General features: G+C 42.7%; 1 protein-coding gene across 1 annotated transcript in view; it reads right to left on the reverse strand.

Annotated features, from left to right (window-relative positions):
• The window catches only part of BMP3 (bone morphogenetic protein 3), a 30,132-nt gene extending 19,381 nt beyond the window's left edge, over nt 1-10,751 (reverse strand). The window contains exon 1 of the mRNA XM_020904326.2: nt 9,256-10,751. Coding sequence (XP_020759985.2) covers nt 9,256-9,577 — 322 coding nt within the window. The 5' untranslated portion in view covers nt 9,578-10,751. The remainder of the gene's footprint in view (nt 1-9,255) is intronic.
• Nucleotides 10,752-16,776: the final 6,025 nt, after the last annotated feature.

The following is a 16,776-nucleotide window of genomic DNA, read 5'->3' on the forward strand; positions in this document are numbered from 1 at the left end:
AAGCACCTGCTCCTCAAGAAACCCAGGACTCTGCAAAGAAACTAAGACCTGGGGCCAGCCATGCTATTGTGACAGTTCAGTTCCTCTCGGGGAGCAGTCGAGGAGGTGCCCGGGGAGTGGGCAGTGGGAGGTCACCTTCACGCTGGCCCACACAGGACGTTTTCAAAGGGAACTAGAACGTACAATGGAAAGCTTTCTATGTAAAGTCTGATTTTAAAACAAATAGACTAAATGAAATCTTGATGATTAGTTAAATCCCCAGGAAGCAGCAAAAACATTTTAGTCATACAGAAAATATGTAACTAAGAACAACTCTTTTTTTTCCATCCTTTTCTCCAAACAAAGCACAGCTGCTAGGAGTGCCTAGGACAGGGCCATATATGCTCATAGTCACGGGCTGAATACTCTCTGCTGATTATGGCGCCAAGGCTACAGTTCCTCTATGCCACCTTCAGTTTCCCAGCATCAAGAGATGGAGAGATTCTAAGTAGAACACGATCAGAATGTTGTTTTTCTTGCAGAGTTCCAGTCAAATGACTGAGTTTTATGGGATCTCAAAACAACCATCCTCTATGTCCAAAGTAAAACATGGCCAAAGATGATATAATGTATGTTTTTCTAGAACAGCAAAATGTTCACCAATCAAGTTTATCTACTTTCAGCCTCACCCAAGAGCATTCCTAGACTGTGATCTCTCAGAGGGTAGACCCATGTCCAGATAAATCTTTGAACTCCTAGCACTTTGTGTGATCTGGAGCAATGATATCCTGAAAAATAGTTTAAAATATTTAACAATGAATGAGCCACTGTGCAAACTTACCAGATTCTTGAGTGTTTCCTACTTCACACCAAAGTAAAAAAAAAAATTTAAGCTGCCAAAGCAAAAGGCCTTCTGGGGGATAAGTATCCTATGGAGTTTCCCTTCATCAAGAGAAAAACATTACTAGAACAGTGTATAAAGTAGAATGGCTTAGTCCCACATCTTCATGGTAAAATGTCTTAGAGGAAACAAACTGAAATTTCTTTCAGTTATTTTTTTTTTTTTTTAAATTTTTATTAGTTGGAGGCTAATTACTTTACATCATTACAGTAGTTTTTGTTATACATTGATATGAATTAGCCATGGATTTACATGTATTCCCCTTCCCAGTCCCCCCTCCCACCTCCCTCTCCACCCGATCCCTCTGGGTCTTCCCAGTGCACCAGGCCCGAGCACTTGTCTCATGTACCCAACCTGAGCTGGTTATCCGTTTTACCCTAGATAATACACATGTTTCAATGCTGTTCTCCTGAAACATCCCACCCTTGCCTTCTCCCAGAGTCCACAAGTCTGTTCCATACATCTGAGTCTCTTTTTCTGTTTTGCATATAGGGTTATCGTTACCATCTTTCTAAAGTCCATATATATGTGTTAGTATACTGTAATGGTCTTTATCTTTCTGGCTTACTTCGCTCTGTATAATGGGCTCCAGTTTCATCCATCTCATTAGAAGTGATTCAAATGAATTCTTTTTAATGGCTGAGTAATATTCCATGGTGTATATGTACCACAGCTTCCTCATCCATTCGTCTGCTGATGGGCATCTGGGTTGCTTCCATGTCCTGGCTATTATAAACAGTGCTGCGATGAACATTGGGGTGCATGTGGCTCTTTCAGATCTGGTTTCCTTGGTGTGTATGCCCAGAAGTGGGATTGCTGGGTCATATGGAAGTTCTATTTCCAGCTTTTTAAGAAATCTCCACACTGTTTTCCATAGTGGCTGTACTAATTTGCACTCCCACCAACAGTGTAAGAGGGTTCCCTTTTCTCCACACCCTCTCCAGCATTTAAAGCATCTGTTGCCTGGCTGATAGCTTTTCTACTATCTTCTCTTCCCTAGTCCCCTGAACACCTAATTCAGCTCAACTGAAATATTTCCCGAGTGCCTACTGTGTGGCCACCTATGCCAGGCCCTCAAAATACAAGCTTGAAATGAAATATGCTATTTGCCCTCCAGAAACTTGACCCCTGCCCCATCACCCATTTTCTAGCAAACTTATTAGGCCCCAGATTCTGCAGCTGGGAAAGAAGGGTTACACAGCTTTATTAACTTACTTTTGAACTCCTCCCCAGGGTAAAGCTGTCATAAAAACATTAATATACCATCCAAAGTGAAAGAAACTTACCCTTATATAAATTAATAAACCATTTGTCCAGGGAAAGACCCACTAAAACGGCCAGACGAGACCAGAACTAGAAGGCTAATCAATCCTGAATTTCAGACGCCGGTTATAAGATACTCAAAACTCCAGGGATGTTGAGTTTAGAGCAGTGTCTCAGACATGTGTCAAAATCACCTTACTGGCTTGTGAAAATCAAGGTTTCTGTGCCCACCCTCAGAGTGTGGTTCAGATGGTTTGGATGGGCTGGAGAATTTCTAACAAGTTTCCTGGGTGATGTTGATGCTGCTAACTCAGGGACCGTACTTTGAGAAAAACTATCTTCAAGAAATCACTATAAAAAGGTGCAACTCTGCTCCATGCAGCCACCAAGTTCAGAACAGAAACAGTAATTTCTTGAATGGAAATTTGGCACAGATTGTATCACAAGAGGACTACGACCTCTTCATGCTTACATTGCTATCCAGATATATCCTTTGTGCCACAAACAACTGCATGGTATTTACTGTGTTAGGTATGTTTAAGGTTTTGTGGGGAGCGAGAGAAAGACAGTATCTCAAAGTATTAAGACTATCTCATTTACGTGGGAGTTCCAAATGCATTTTCGTATTCAATTTTTTCAGCTACATTTCACCATCTTTCTGTGAGACTAGCACAGAAGGTGTGACTTAACCCATTTGATACATGATGAAATTAGGCCTGGAAATATTAGATGACTTTATTAATTAGCAATGCAGCCAAGATTACCATTTAGATCTCTTAATGCTCTTAATCCTAGATTCTCTAGGAATCTCTTCTCTTCTTGAAAACCATTTATCTTAACCATACCTAAGTGCAGCAATTATACTCCACTCAGTCTTTAGATTAATTCCATGCAATTAAATTAAAATTTTCTTGGCCAAAAAAGCAAATAAGATCATGTTGGGCCTCAGTAGTTTTAACTTGAAATCAGAGGACTGGGCAGAGAATCTCTCATTACTAAAGCTATTGGATACAATTATTTTATAAAAGGAACATTTAGCATTTACTCACTACAATATTTAAAGTCATATTTAATATTTACTCCCTCAGTAAAGTAAGAACATACTGAAGTCAGAAATATAGTAGGATCAGTTTGTCCAAACACTTTATTCATAATGCCCAAGCAAAACCAAGGCATTGCATTACTGTGGTTCTACTGCCAAGAAACAATAGATTGTAAAGAAAGGTAGATCACTGAAGGATTCAATAAAACACCATGGTCAATTGGCTTTATGACTTACATGTGGACGTTTTAGAAAAATAAAGAGACATCCATGCCTTTAATAATATCATCCCTGAAAATGTGTGTTACCAAGAGTGCTTTAGGTACCAATATTCTAGGACACAACCACTACTAACATATTACTAGACTAGTGGCTTTATGGATTTCTAGGTATATTCCATAGGTGAGGGCTCTTCGGTCTCAATGCCATGGTTTACTATGGTCCAAAGTAGATATTACCTTGGTAAATTTGTGTCACTTGATTAATACTATGTCACTGTTTCCATTACACTGTTTCCATTACTCTATTTTCATGGGTTAGGAACATAATCATAAAAATTCACCCTGAATTGAAACTTGGCATAGGAAAGTTCAAATAGAAACTATTTATGAAGCCAAACTTCTTTCCATCATACCACTGAAATAAAGTTATCAAGATACTGATTACTGTGCTGTGCTAAATCGCTTCAGCCGTGTCCGAGACTTTGTGTGACCCCATGGACTATATAGCCTGACATGCTCCTGTGCCCATGGGATTCTCCAGGCAAGAGACCCACTGGAGTGGGTTGCCATGCCTTTCTTCAGGGGATCTTCCAGATCCTAAGATTGAACCTGCGGCTCTCCTGTCTCCTGTTTGGCAGGTGGTTCTTTACCACTAGCGCCATCTAGAAAGCCTAGGATATACAAATTTAATGGATGGGAAAACCATCAAAATTTTAGGAGAAAAGTTCTGATGTTGGGGTACAAAAATCCCGACTAGCATATACAAAATTGCTCAATAATTTTCATTAGGCTTTTTGATAGGTATGAGTTTTGTTATATCTAATAAATATAACAAGCAATGGGATTATATAAGGGCTTTGACAGGTATCTATAACCAAGGGATTGATGATAATAAAACATTAACAAAGTGATGAGTATGATCTCTAGTGAATTTTTTCACAAATAAAGAAGGCTTTCTTTTAAAAGAATAATACCAGATTGATGTAAAATAATAAATACTAATCCTATAGAAGAAAATAATGAAGAAGGATTAATAAAAACAGGCAAAATAAAATTTAATGACAGAGGGTCTAAAATTACATTCAGAGAAATTTAAAATATGAAATCAGGAAGATGGTCCAGTTGGCCCTTGGTATTCTCAGAGAACTGGTTGCAGGACCCCTGCAGATACCAAAATCCATAGATGTTTAAGTCCCTAAAATTAAGTGGCATTGTATCTGCACAGATTCTACACACATGCTCCTGTACACTTTAAATCATCTCTAGAATATTTATTATTCAGCAAAATCAAGTTCTGTTTTTGGGAAATTTCTGAAATTTTCCCCTGTGAATATTTTTAATCTGTAGTTGGATCCCTGGTACCCAGCGATATGGAGGGCTAACTGTACAATGCCAACTGGACTCAAGTCCAAAAACTAATAGTGTAAAGAAATATCCTGAGTAAACAAATGAGAAATGAGATAGTGTTCTGTCATAATATTCACTTGAATTTTGTGTATCTTCTTTCTTGAGAAATTAGGAAGAATCTGAACCAATGTTTCCCCAGACAGATGTCTCAGAACCACAATTCTCTAAAGTGCTCTCATGAGGAGAAAGTGATCCACTCTTAAGAGGGTTCATGAGCATTTAAAGGCCCTGAAAGGTCCCAAAGTAAACTGATAACTTTTCCCAAACTTACTTGATACTGGAATGCAATTTTATGTAACATCTTTTAACAACTTTTAAATATCCTCTTTTACAAAATCTTCTAGAAAATCAGATAAGATGATTAGAAACTTTGAGATGAGCTCAGTATGTTTGAAAACTTGTCTGGCAAATATATCATGATGTCCATTTCTTCTTCCATTTAAATAAAGGGTTGGGCTTGCTTTCTTTATAGCCTCTTCCAAACATGAAATTCTGTAATTCCAAAACGTTTAAGATCAGGTCTGACATTCACGTCGTTAGCTAATTTTTAGAAAAACCTGAACTGGGTCAATCAAATGCTTATAAACTTCTACTGCTTAGATAAAATGTCTGTAACCATTTTAATATATTCTCAATTATGTATATAGTTTTAATGTAAAAATATTCCCTGAGTGAATTATCTACTTAGGGGACTTTTTTCATTGACCCTCATGTTCTCCTGGTCTCTCTGAGTGTGTCTAACCATACTAAAGAGATAAATTTAAATTATTTCTAATGTAACATTCTTTTTCTTTTCCATTAGCATGGATAATCTAGAATTCATGGCATTATGGATTTTTAAATGTCAGAGATTGTAAAGCTGTCTTGATTGTTACAGTAAAAACTTCATTAAGGGCTATCATGTATTCAAAGTAGAGTGTAATTCAAAGCAGCTGCACATCCAGTTCCCCCTCTCCAGATGTATTACTATCCTCTGAATAAAAACATCAGATAATCTAAGTATTCTTTAATTTCTAGGTGCCAGAAATTTCTAGGTAACTCTGTTTTAATAATGTTGTAATAGCCCCTTGCCATCAAACCCACCAAAAATGATGCTTCCCCCCACCCCCAGCCCATGCATTTTACAAAACTGGCTCCTATTAGAATGATTGTTCAGCCCTTCACTACATCCTTTCTAAAGCCTTATATTTTAGCCTTGCACTTCAGAAACATGTCACATTATAATTCTTCATTTTAAAAGATTTTTGGTTACAGTAGGAAAGACTCTCCTCTTTCTCATTGAAGAAAAATATTCATTTCAGGGTCTGACTTTTCTCAACTTTCTATTCTTTCTGTCTATAAAGTCTGTGTCATTTTTCTTTAAAGGTGACATAAATCCACTGAAATGCAATCTTTTGTAGTTATATGTCATAAATTAAAATAATGATAGTTTCCTAATAAGAACATCTGTGCGTTAATCGCTTTCCCTAAAGAGGTTAAATTTATGATTAAGAAAAATAAGATTAAGTGACTATGGAAATGATGAGAAACTAATGAACACAAAGTATGTATCTTCAAGGATCAGGCCAGGAGAAAACCTCATGCAAAATATTCTTCTTTCATTACATAGAAGCCAAGGACAACTTAAACTAGGATGAAAATAAAAGCTGATTTCATGTCCCCCATGTCTTCCTTCGAGATGGTGTGTTTTTCTAAAGCCGAACTTCTCTGTCATCAATAATTTTGTAAACCACCTTTTACAAAGGGAAAGATAAAACCTATCTTTATATAAACACTTACACACCACAAAAAGACATATGAGTGCTCCAAACTTACGGTTTTGGCACACCAACTGCATAGCATTGAGGGAGGAGAAAGGGGTTAGCAGAAAGTGTATTTAGGATGAATGCCACCCACCATCAAGTAATGGTTTAAGTAGAAGGTAATCAGAGGGAGACCACAGCAGCTAAATTTCAACCAAAGATATTCTAGGTTTAGAACAATAAATAATTTTAATCAGGTATGTTCCAAGGAGCAAAGAGGGCTCGAAGGCTATAACTCAGCCTGAATAAGCACGAGGAAAGTCTGCCGAATCAGCAGCCACTCCATAGACAACAGCACACACCTGACCTTCCATTAAAATCTGTAACATCGTTGGTCCAGAGAAGCCCATATGTTTGTGAAACCTCAACACTGTGGACTGGAAAACATATCTGATTTATTAAAGCAGACAGCATCTTTCACCTACATCAGAACACGTGTCTCAAGATGAAGGGTGTTAGGGAAATGCTGATATGGATAAAGAAGAGAGACACATGAAAGCCTTAGCACCTTCCTGGAGTTCTGCCTTATTAAAGCCAGAACTGCTTTTAATAAGGTCTTTTTAGTGTGTTAGTAACTAAACACTCTTGGAAGGAGTCCAACACGAGCCACCCTCTCCAGGAGTCTGCAGTGTAGTAACAGGACACTTCAGCTTCCACAAAAACTGGTGTCTACATTTGATGAATAAGTCATTAAGACAGTCTCTAGGATGCTAAAGGAATTACTTTTCTTATCAGGAGCACAGCCTTGTATATATCCTTTAAGCTGCAATTCATCATTTCAAGGGAACTTCTGGCCTCCGTATCAGAGTTTATCATTTGATGGTCTAAGACTACAGAGAGGCTGATAAGAGACACTCTGAAATTATAATGCATAGAGTGAGCTGAAGCCAAAAAGTAAACGGGGCCTGAGATATTCAAATCCTTATCCATCTCTCACTCATGGTTCCCTCAGTCTAAAACAAACATACAAAACACTATACAATAGGTGTGAATGAAACAAACTCACATGCCACCTCCAAACCTTGTGATTCATACTAAAAATTTGTGATTCCAAAAATACTATTCATCTCTTGGGTGCCTTGGGGACTCCCTAGGAATATTACCAAGAAAATGCATACAAAGGTAAGAATGATTAGATTATCTTCACCATTGCCACCTGTCTTGCCCGCCCAACTTGTCTGGTTTCTTCCACACTGTTTTCTCATGGAGCTCTGCCCTTGGAGTTGCACTAAACAGGCCAGTTACTGGTGAGGTCAGCTGTCAGGACAACTTTCTCAAGTGGCTCACACACTGGACGACCAAGAGCAGGTTTCTCTTTCCTTAGCAGAGGCCACCTCCTTACAGATCATGCTCGTGGTTTTCAGAAGAAAGCGAAATCTGATTCAGCTCAGGCTCCAGCTAAAGACTTCTGCATTAGAAAGCATAATTCACATTTATTGTAAATGTCATCAAGCCTAGGTGCTCTAGAGTGTATTTACAGTGTCAGCCTAGGACTTTCCCTAATGGATGCTTTCCTGGTGTTCCACTTTTCCAGGAGTCCTACATATCAGAGCTTTGGGAGATGTCTTTCTAGTGATTCTGACAGAATTGATAGAGCATGAGGCATGGCCTCCTAGCTTGAAGATTCTTGGCTATTTTTCAACGGTTCACTGAGGACAGGCTTTGCAGTTACATTTCCCTTAATCGTGAACGCAGTGAACAAAAAAGCCGGGTGCATCCTCAAAGCATATAAACCGAGTTAGCGTCCAGGAGACTTTCCCTCAAGCTGTTAGCACAGGGGAGGCAGGCTGTTAGCATAAGTTATTCGCTTCACCACAGGGGCCAGGAGAAACCTTGTTAAGCCATGAATTTCAGTCCACAGTGATCTGTGTGTTGAAAAATGGGATGAGCAAATTTTCATCGGCAGATTCCAAGAGGTGTTTACATCCACCGGCTGCTCCCCTCCGTCCCAGCTCCTCCCAGGGTGGGTGGTACATCCCCTGTTTGCCCAGATGGGTTTTAAATAATCGAAACACTCGAGCACCTGGTTTAGTCTGCGTTGTTTGCCACCAAGGGACCATCAAGTAGAAAGTGTCAAATATAAACACAGAGGACGCCAGTTAAGAGGAGGTGGAAGGTCTGGAGAAGCGACTGTCTAAAGGGCTAAGGGGAAGGCGTCTAGTTCAAGTGTGATTTTTCTCTCTGGTGCCCTGGGGTTGGCATAAAATAACATCTGCCTCTAGGTAAACGCGGCTATAGCCCTGTCCAAGGGAAGTTCCGCTGACCGACTTAAGAAACATCGGCATAGGTTGCCCCAGGGGAGCTCCAGACACCCAGGGCAAGAGGACCCGGCTGGATAGGGTGGGGGGCAGCCCCTTTCCCGGTTTCCTGCGCTTCCTTCTTCCAGCCGAGCTGGTTCGGGTCTCGGCGCCCTTCTCTCCCATTCCTCTCTCTCCGTTCGGACTCTAGATTGGGCTGATTCTTAGGCCACGGGTGGAATGCGGGATGGGACGGCACCGGGGGCCTGCGGGGAGCGTGAGCCGCAGGGCGAGGGAGGGTCTCTAGGTGACGCGGGGGGCAGACGAGGAAGCCGTGGGGAGGGTGGTGTCCCGGGAGACCCCCGGGACGAGATCGCGGAAAGGGGGCGCCCCGGGCACTCACCTGCGGCTCCGGCTCGAAAGCTGCGAACCGTGTTGCCCTCGCGCAGCAGCTGGGGGCGCAAAGGCGACGAGCCCCGCTCCGAGGTCAGGGGCGTCCGCGCCGCCTCCGCTCGGCCGCCGCTGTACCTGTCGTAGAGCCTCAGCATGTGCTCCGACAGCTGGTCGAGGGGCTGCAGCGGGGATTCGGGGTCGCCACCTGCCGCGCGGTCGCCCGGCACAGCCACGCGGAGCTCCGGGAAGGGCTGTCTGAGTCTCTGTCCCTGCGCCAGGCTCACACACAAGCAGCCCAGCCACAGACGGAGCAGCCCGCGCGCCCCGGCCATCGCGAGGTCCGCTCCGCTGCTGCGTCCTGGGAGGAGGTGGGGAGGTCCCTCCGAGGCGCGGACCGGGTGCCTCCGAGGTCCCTCCAGCGGCGGAGCCGAGGGTGGAAACTCCCAACTAGCTGGGGCGAGGGCGCCCGGAGCCCGGACGCTGCCCGAGCAGGACCACGATGGGCCCCACTCTTGGCGCCGGCCGATCGCGGGCCGGCAGGTGGGCTCTTCCCCGGCGGCCGCGCGGACCTCACTCGCGCAGGGCGCTGCCGGCGCCGTCTCCCCTCGGACTCCCAGCCAGAGCTGAAGTCGCGGCGTGTGTGGCTGGCGTGTTTTCTGATCTGTCTGTACCCTCCCTCCCCGCTTTATTCTCGGGAGCACCGGCCGAAGCGGGCGCGCGGGGCACCGGGACTTAGCGCTGCGTCGGGCGCGCAGCCGGAGCGGGGTGAGCCGAGCGCGGACCGGAGGGCGCTCGCTCGCCTTTTGCAAGGATTGGAGCAGCCGCGGTGCGGCCGGTCCGAGTTTTGAGTGTTTGCGTGTGTGTGTGTGTGTACGTGTGCGCGTGTGCGTGTGTGTGTGTGGTGTGCAACAGAAGGAGGGGGGAAGAGGGGGAAAGAGAGAGAGGGAGGGAGAGACCGACTCGGTTCCCTGGCCGATCTGCACCGTCCGCAGCCAACCTCGCTCTCTCCCTCGCCCGGGAAGGCAGCAGGGACCGCGCTCTACCCCGGAGAGAAGGGAAGGGGGAAGTAACCTGTTAGCCAGCAGGGGGAGGGAGGGAAGAGGAAGGAGAGGTGGGGGTGGTAGAGCGGAGGAAGTGGGGGAAGGAGAAGGTCCAGGAAGAAAGAAAGGGTAGGAGGCACGGGGTGTTATTATGATTATTATTTAATCTCTTCAGGAACACTGGCTAGTCCCCGCCAGCAAGAAGGGAGAGGAAGAGTAAACTTCTTCCTGGATTCTTTCTCCTCGGATTCCAGTCAAAATCAAGACGTGAACAGTGAACACCAGCCTCAGTTCCTTTCCTGGGCCTCTGGGGATCAGGTGGCAGACCACGCACCTGCACCTGTGCCGGGTTGCCAGCTCCCCCAGTCTCCCCGAGAGCTTACCCGTCAAAGTGCCTTCTCTTCTGCATGTTCCCTTTGCGTCTCCTCCACTCTCCACCCAGTCCCCCGGTTCCCAGGAAATAACTAAGCGCCAAGTCGACTCAATCCCGTCTTAAAACAAATAAGCAAACACCCTGCAAACACCCACCCACCCCCACATTCCCCCTCAAGAGGATTCTCTGCAGGGTGGGGGGTGGTGGTGAAACAGAAGGATTTCTGGGAGAGGCTGAAATCCAGAGCGGATTTTCACAGTTGCTAATCACGCCTTAGGTACTCACTGTTCTTTTGATATCAAGTGTGTTATCTTAAAATAACTTTCACAATAAAGCCCATTTTACAGATGAGGAAACTGAGGCAAAGACTCTCCTAGATGGCAGAGCTGAGCTCCCAACTCAGGGAATCTGATTCCTGAGCTCAAGCCTTTATTCATCACTCTATCAGTAATGAAGCTAGCATTTAAAGTGAAGCTTCAGTGTGACAACTCATGTAAATATTCTTAGCAGAGGCTTCCCAGGTGGTGCTTGTGGAAAAGAATCTGGCTGCCAATGCAGGAGACATAAACGACTTGGGTCTGATCCCTGGAATCTGGAAGATCCTCTGGAAGAGGGGACAGCTACCCACTCCAATATTCTTGTCCGGAGAATCCCATGGAGAATCCCATGGAGCCTGGCAGGTTAGAGTCCGTGGGCTTGCAGAGAATCGTACTTGATTGAAGCAACTTAATAGGCTGGCACAGTTTTAGCACAGTGCCCCGCTTGGTGCAGTAAAGACTTCAGTAAATGTCAGTTGCAACTTATCTGTTCCCTCGATGGGAGCAGAGTGGAGTTTATGAAAAAGAATATAGGCTGTGGGATCACAGTGGGCTTCCAAATCTCCATTTCTTCTTTGAAGGTGAATAAGGACACGTCCCTTTCAGAGTTTTGCTTGGATGACAATAGAAGACAGAGTTAAAATGACTGGCACCCTGGCTAGCTTTCAGTGGAGACTCAATCTCTTTTTATCCCAAATTCATCCCAAATGCAGACGACATTCTCCCCATTCAGTCACTTCTCAACACACTGCGGTTTGGATTTTGCCCTTGGCCACCCCCGGAACTGTTCTGCAGATAATAACACATACTTTAGGGGTGGTTGTGAGGATTAAGTGAGATCATGTGTGTGATCTTTGCCTGGCATCAAGAACATAATAGCTTTTGTGATTAATAATAAAGACCTAATTGCAAAATTCAATAGGCCCTGGAAATTCTCTCCCTTTTGGGTTTTTCCCTGTGAATCTTTGGTTCTTTCCCTCTGCTTTTTGCTCTCTCTCAGTTCTATGAGCTGTCTCCTCTTCCTTGGCCTGCCTTCAGTGTTTCTCACATCTTTATAACCCACCCAGGGAGGATACCTAATGAAGAAAAAAAATCTTCTGCTTTGGTGATCTCCTCGGAGCTTTGAATACATAGTTCCGAGTCTCTCCCAGCCCCAGTCTGCACTGCTGAAATTTCGCCTTCCAGCCTTTTGAAATCATCCCCAAGACTCCCTTCTTTTAGCTCTGGTGCATAGCTCCATAGGACTTCCCTGGTGGCTCAGATGGTAAGAAGTCTGCATAGATCCATTGCTGCTTCTGCTGCTTTATGCTTGACACAATTCTTCACTCGTAGAAGCTGTGCTATGACTGCTAAGGTTGACCACATGTCTTCAATGCCTATCCTTACTTCTTCCTAGATATACTTTCCCTTCTTCATGCTTCCATTTTCTTATTAGAGTCATAAGTATAAACTAATAGTTCCTGTCAACAGGGTTGTTGTAAAAAAGAAAAAATCATGTGACAGTTCATGTCAAGAGTTAGTACAGTGACTAAAAGTGAAGAAGGTGAAGTTGCTCAGTTGTGTCGGACTCTTTGTGACCCCATGGACTGTAGCCTACCAGGCTCCTCTATCCATGGGGTTTTCCAGGCAAGAATACTGGAGTGGGTTGCAATTTCTTGCCTTTATTGTAGGCAGATGCTTTACCGTCTGAGCCACCAGGAAAGTGCAGTGCCTGGCACAAAGCAAATGTTTTAGAAGAGTCGGCTATGAGCTAAGAGAATTGTTTGTGTGTTTTTGTTTAACACAGAGGCCAGGCTATACGTATCTTTATATTTTAGTGACCAGCCATTACACTCAGTAAATGAGATGACGAGCTGTTAAGCAGGTAGAATGATCCCTAGCTGGACTCTCACCTGTAATTGCAAGAGTTCATAAAAGAAAAACTGTGAATGGAATCTAGCAAGCTGAAGAACATTTGTAGCAGCCAGATTCGGAACCAAAAGTGGCACATTTGCAACTAAACAACTCCCCAGAAGATGGAGCAAGGGCTGAAACAGATGAAGTCAGCAGCATCATGTTCATCAATGACAAAGAAACAACACATGTCAGACACTCTGAGTGACTTCCTGGGAAACCAAATTAAAAGCAAACTGAGGGACTTGCCTGTTGGTCTAGTGGTTAAGACTCCGAGCTTCCAATGCAGGGGGCACAGGTTCAATCCCTGGTCAGGGAACTAGATCCCACATGCTTTGTGAAGTGGCCAAAAAAAAAAAAAAAAAAAAAGTAATAAATAAATACAATCCATTTATTTTAAAAAATCAAATTGAATTGAGAGAAGTTGTTCCTTCATCACAATACCATGAAATGCCATCTTATCCCTGGTGGTTCAGATGGTAAAGAATCTGCTTGCAATGCGGGATACCTGGGTTCGATCCCTGGGTTGAAAAGATCCCCTGGAGCCTCCTCCATGGAGCCTCCATGGCAATCCCCTTCAGTATTCTTGCCTGCAGAATCGCATGGACAGAGGAGCCTGGAAGGGTCTATGGGGTCGCAAAGAGTCGGACACTGACACAGCACAGCATCAGAATTCCTTGAGATGACATCTTATGATACTTTAAGACTATAGGCCAATGTTTCTTTTATCAAAGTTCGCAGATCTGGATGGACTAAGTTATCACAGAGTACTGGCATCTTTAGATGCCTTCTCCCAAAATGAGACAAATAATAGTATTCATAATTCTGGCTGAGCTTCTGGCTTATTTGATACATGAAAGATTTGCAGCTATGCAAACAAGGAATTTCTGAAGTGAATACAGTTGTGGTACATGGTTGGGCTTCTTATTGGGTCTGGTTGATTAAAATTTATCTTAAATTTTAATAATAGGAATTTCCTATTTTTATCTTAGAGAGTAAATGTTATAGTCAACCACTGAATCAGACAGAGGACACTTATCGGTCTCTTTTCCTAAATACAAGGAGAGTAAGAGAGACATTTCTATAATTTAAAATAACAGCAAACACAAATTTGGAATTTTAGTGGCTTCTGTTGAGTTGAATTCTACTTTTGACCACAAAATCCTGTCTGTGTGTAAGTGTGTGTGTGTGTGTGTGTGTGTGTGTGTGTGTGTATAAGTGAGGGAGCGAGTGAGTGATCCCAACCCAAGGATCGAACCCAGGTCTCCCACATTGCAGTCAGATTCTTTACTGTCTGAGCCAGCAGGGAAGCTATATATATATATATATATATATATATATATATATATATATATATGCATGTATACATGTCCTCTTATTAGCCCTCTTAAGCAGTATGTACATTTATTTTCTTAAAATGTCCCATTGGCACTTATCATTGAATACTTACAAAAGGCTGCAGTAGCAGTTGTGGGGAAAATATGTAAGAACGAATGTCTCTTATGCTTGGAGCATTTTAACATTCTAGTAAGTGAATCAAGGAAACCCACATGAGACAATCAACAAATAATGGGAGAATCAACAAATAATAGACTTAAGTCACAATTTGCTGCGTCAGTCAAAAGGAGGAAATCAATGGGAAATAGAGTAGCCAGAAAAGATTTCCTGGAAAAGAAGAAGCTTTATTTAGCCTTGAAAAATGAGGAGGAACTTAGATAAGTCAAACATAAAGGACTTGCAATTTAGAAAAGAATATCTGTAACAGTAAGTTGCAAAAAGTAAGAATGAGTTTGTTATGTTAGTAAGGCTGTGTCTGTTGGGACAAAGGTTGATCTGATTTGCAGAGAGTGTATATGCTGGAAAGTACAGGAAATAGAAATGGATTGTAGTCTAGAATGAGTTTATGGAGGTCCTTGAATGCCAAATCAAGGAGAAAGTAGGGAACTGTAGAATGCTTTTGAGAAGAGCAAGCCAATGGTCTAACTCTCTAATGGTCCAAACTCTCTAAAATGGTCTGGAAAGTTTTAGTAACTAATCAATTTCCTGCCTCTGGAAGTAGGTAAACAACTTGGAGAAATTTTAGAACTAACTCACAAGCTGAAAGGTTGATTAAAGATATTTAAAGTCTTATTAATTGCAAACTTACTTGGCTGAAAGGATACACATATATGGGTTTGATTCACAGTGGCTTAAACATAGGGGTTTATTTTTCCTCCTGTTGCAAGAAGTCTGCAGTTAAGGAGCTGTTGGTATTTGTTCAGTGACTTGACAACGTCATTACTAATGTTTTTGAGACTCATCTTTTCTCTTTTTCTTGCTGCCTCAGGGTCACCACATGGCTTCTGCAACTCCAGCCATCCATCCCTTGCTCAAGGAAGAAAGAAGGAAGAAAGGAAAGCACCAATCATATCTTTTTCTGTTTCATCAAGAGAGACAAAATCTCTCTCAGAGTTCTGACTGTTATCTATCAAATTTCATAGGTCTAAACTGTTTTACATGGCCACCCTTACCTGTAAGCATTCAAGATAATCTGAATGAGTGAAAGTGAAAGTGAGGTCACTCAGTTGTGTCTGACTCTTTGTGACTTCAGGGACTGTAGCCCACCAGGCTCCTCTCTCCGTGGGATTTCCCAGGCAAGAATACTAGAGTGGGTTGCCATTTTCTTCTCCAGGGCATCTCCCCAACCCAGGGATGGAACCCGGGTCTCCCACACTGCAGGCAGACTCTCTACCAGCTGAGCCACCAGGCAAGCCCATATCTGAATGAGGGGGACTGGAAAATTAAGTATCTTGTCTGGCCTGTGAACATTGCCACTTTAAAGTGGATCTGAATTCAGTTATCAAGGAAGAAGGGACAATGGAAAATGTAAAGTAACTGACAAGGAATGTTATAAGGACCCTCCCATGGTTGAGAGTCTATGAATCTTCAATCCATTTATTATTTTCTCCTCTTTCTGTAAACTTGTTTAGTTTTTCTACACTCTAAAAACAAAAACAAACATCAAAACTCTTTTCCTTATCTATTTCACAAACTATCAGCCTATTCCTTTCTTTGATCTCTGAACTTATTTAAAAAGTAGTCTATACCTAACATCTCACTTTTCCATTACCTATAATCACATCACTTCATTTTATTTCTTACCATCTGGAATAGAATCTTTTTGTACTCTACTGAAACTATCCTTGTATTAGGCACTAAGCTTCTATCTGCAATCCAATCGCCACCATCTCTACCTCCCCACCCCCCAACTCCCTGCCCCTTAAAGCTTCATTCTCATTTATCTTTAAGGGTTTGGCACTATTTACCACCCTCTCCTGGAAACTCTCTTGCTTTTTTATCTTATCTATTCTGGTTTCTTCCTATCTCTTTGATTACACATATCTTTGTTCCATTCATTCAACAGATGCTTACTGTCCGTCGTGTTCCTGATGCTTCACTTGGTATTGATAATACAGAGATGAAATGAAATGGTCCCTACCCTCTGGAAACCTAGTCTGCCGGGGAGAGAGGAATATTATCACTTAAGCAATCTTAAAATAATTTTGAATGGCTGAATAGAGTAGCAAGTGCTACACAGAGGAGATGCCACTTCAGTTGGGATTTGAAGGTTAAATAGGTGGTTTTCCAGGACAATTAAACATCGGATTTTCCAGGCAGAGGAAGTAACAAGAACACAGAGGTAGGAGAAGCCTTTCTTCTGGGATCCTCTTACAACTTCATACCCATCTCTTTCTCCAATTATTTCCTCAGTTAACTCACTTTCGCTATGTACTTTTATTTACTTACTTACCAGAAAGTCCCCAAAATGACTTTCCTACCCTAAACTTCCCTATAGAATTTAAGACTCCATCTTTCGTAAGTTTTGTTGACATTGTAAATTCTGTGCCTCTGTAATGAAACTGAATCCC

This window comes from Odocoileus virginianus, chromosome 29 (genome assembly GCF_023699985.2).
Source record: "Odocoileus virginianus isolate 20LAN1187 ecotype Illinois chromosome 29, Ovbor_1.2, whole genome shotgun sequence".
Taxonomy (NCBI): domain Eukaryota; kingdom Metazoa; phylum Chordata; class Mammalia; order Artiodactyla; family Cervidae; genus Odocoileus; species Odocoileus virginianus.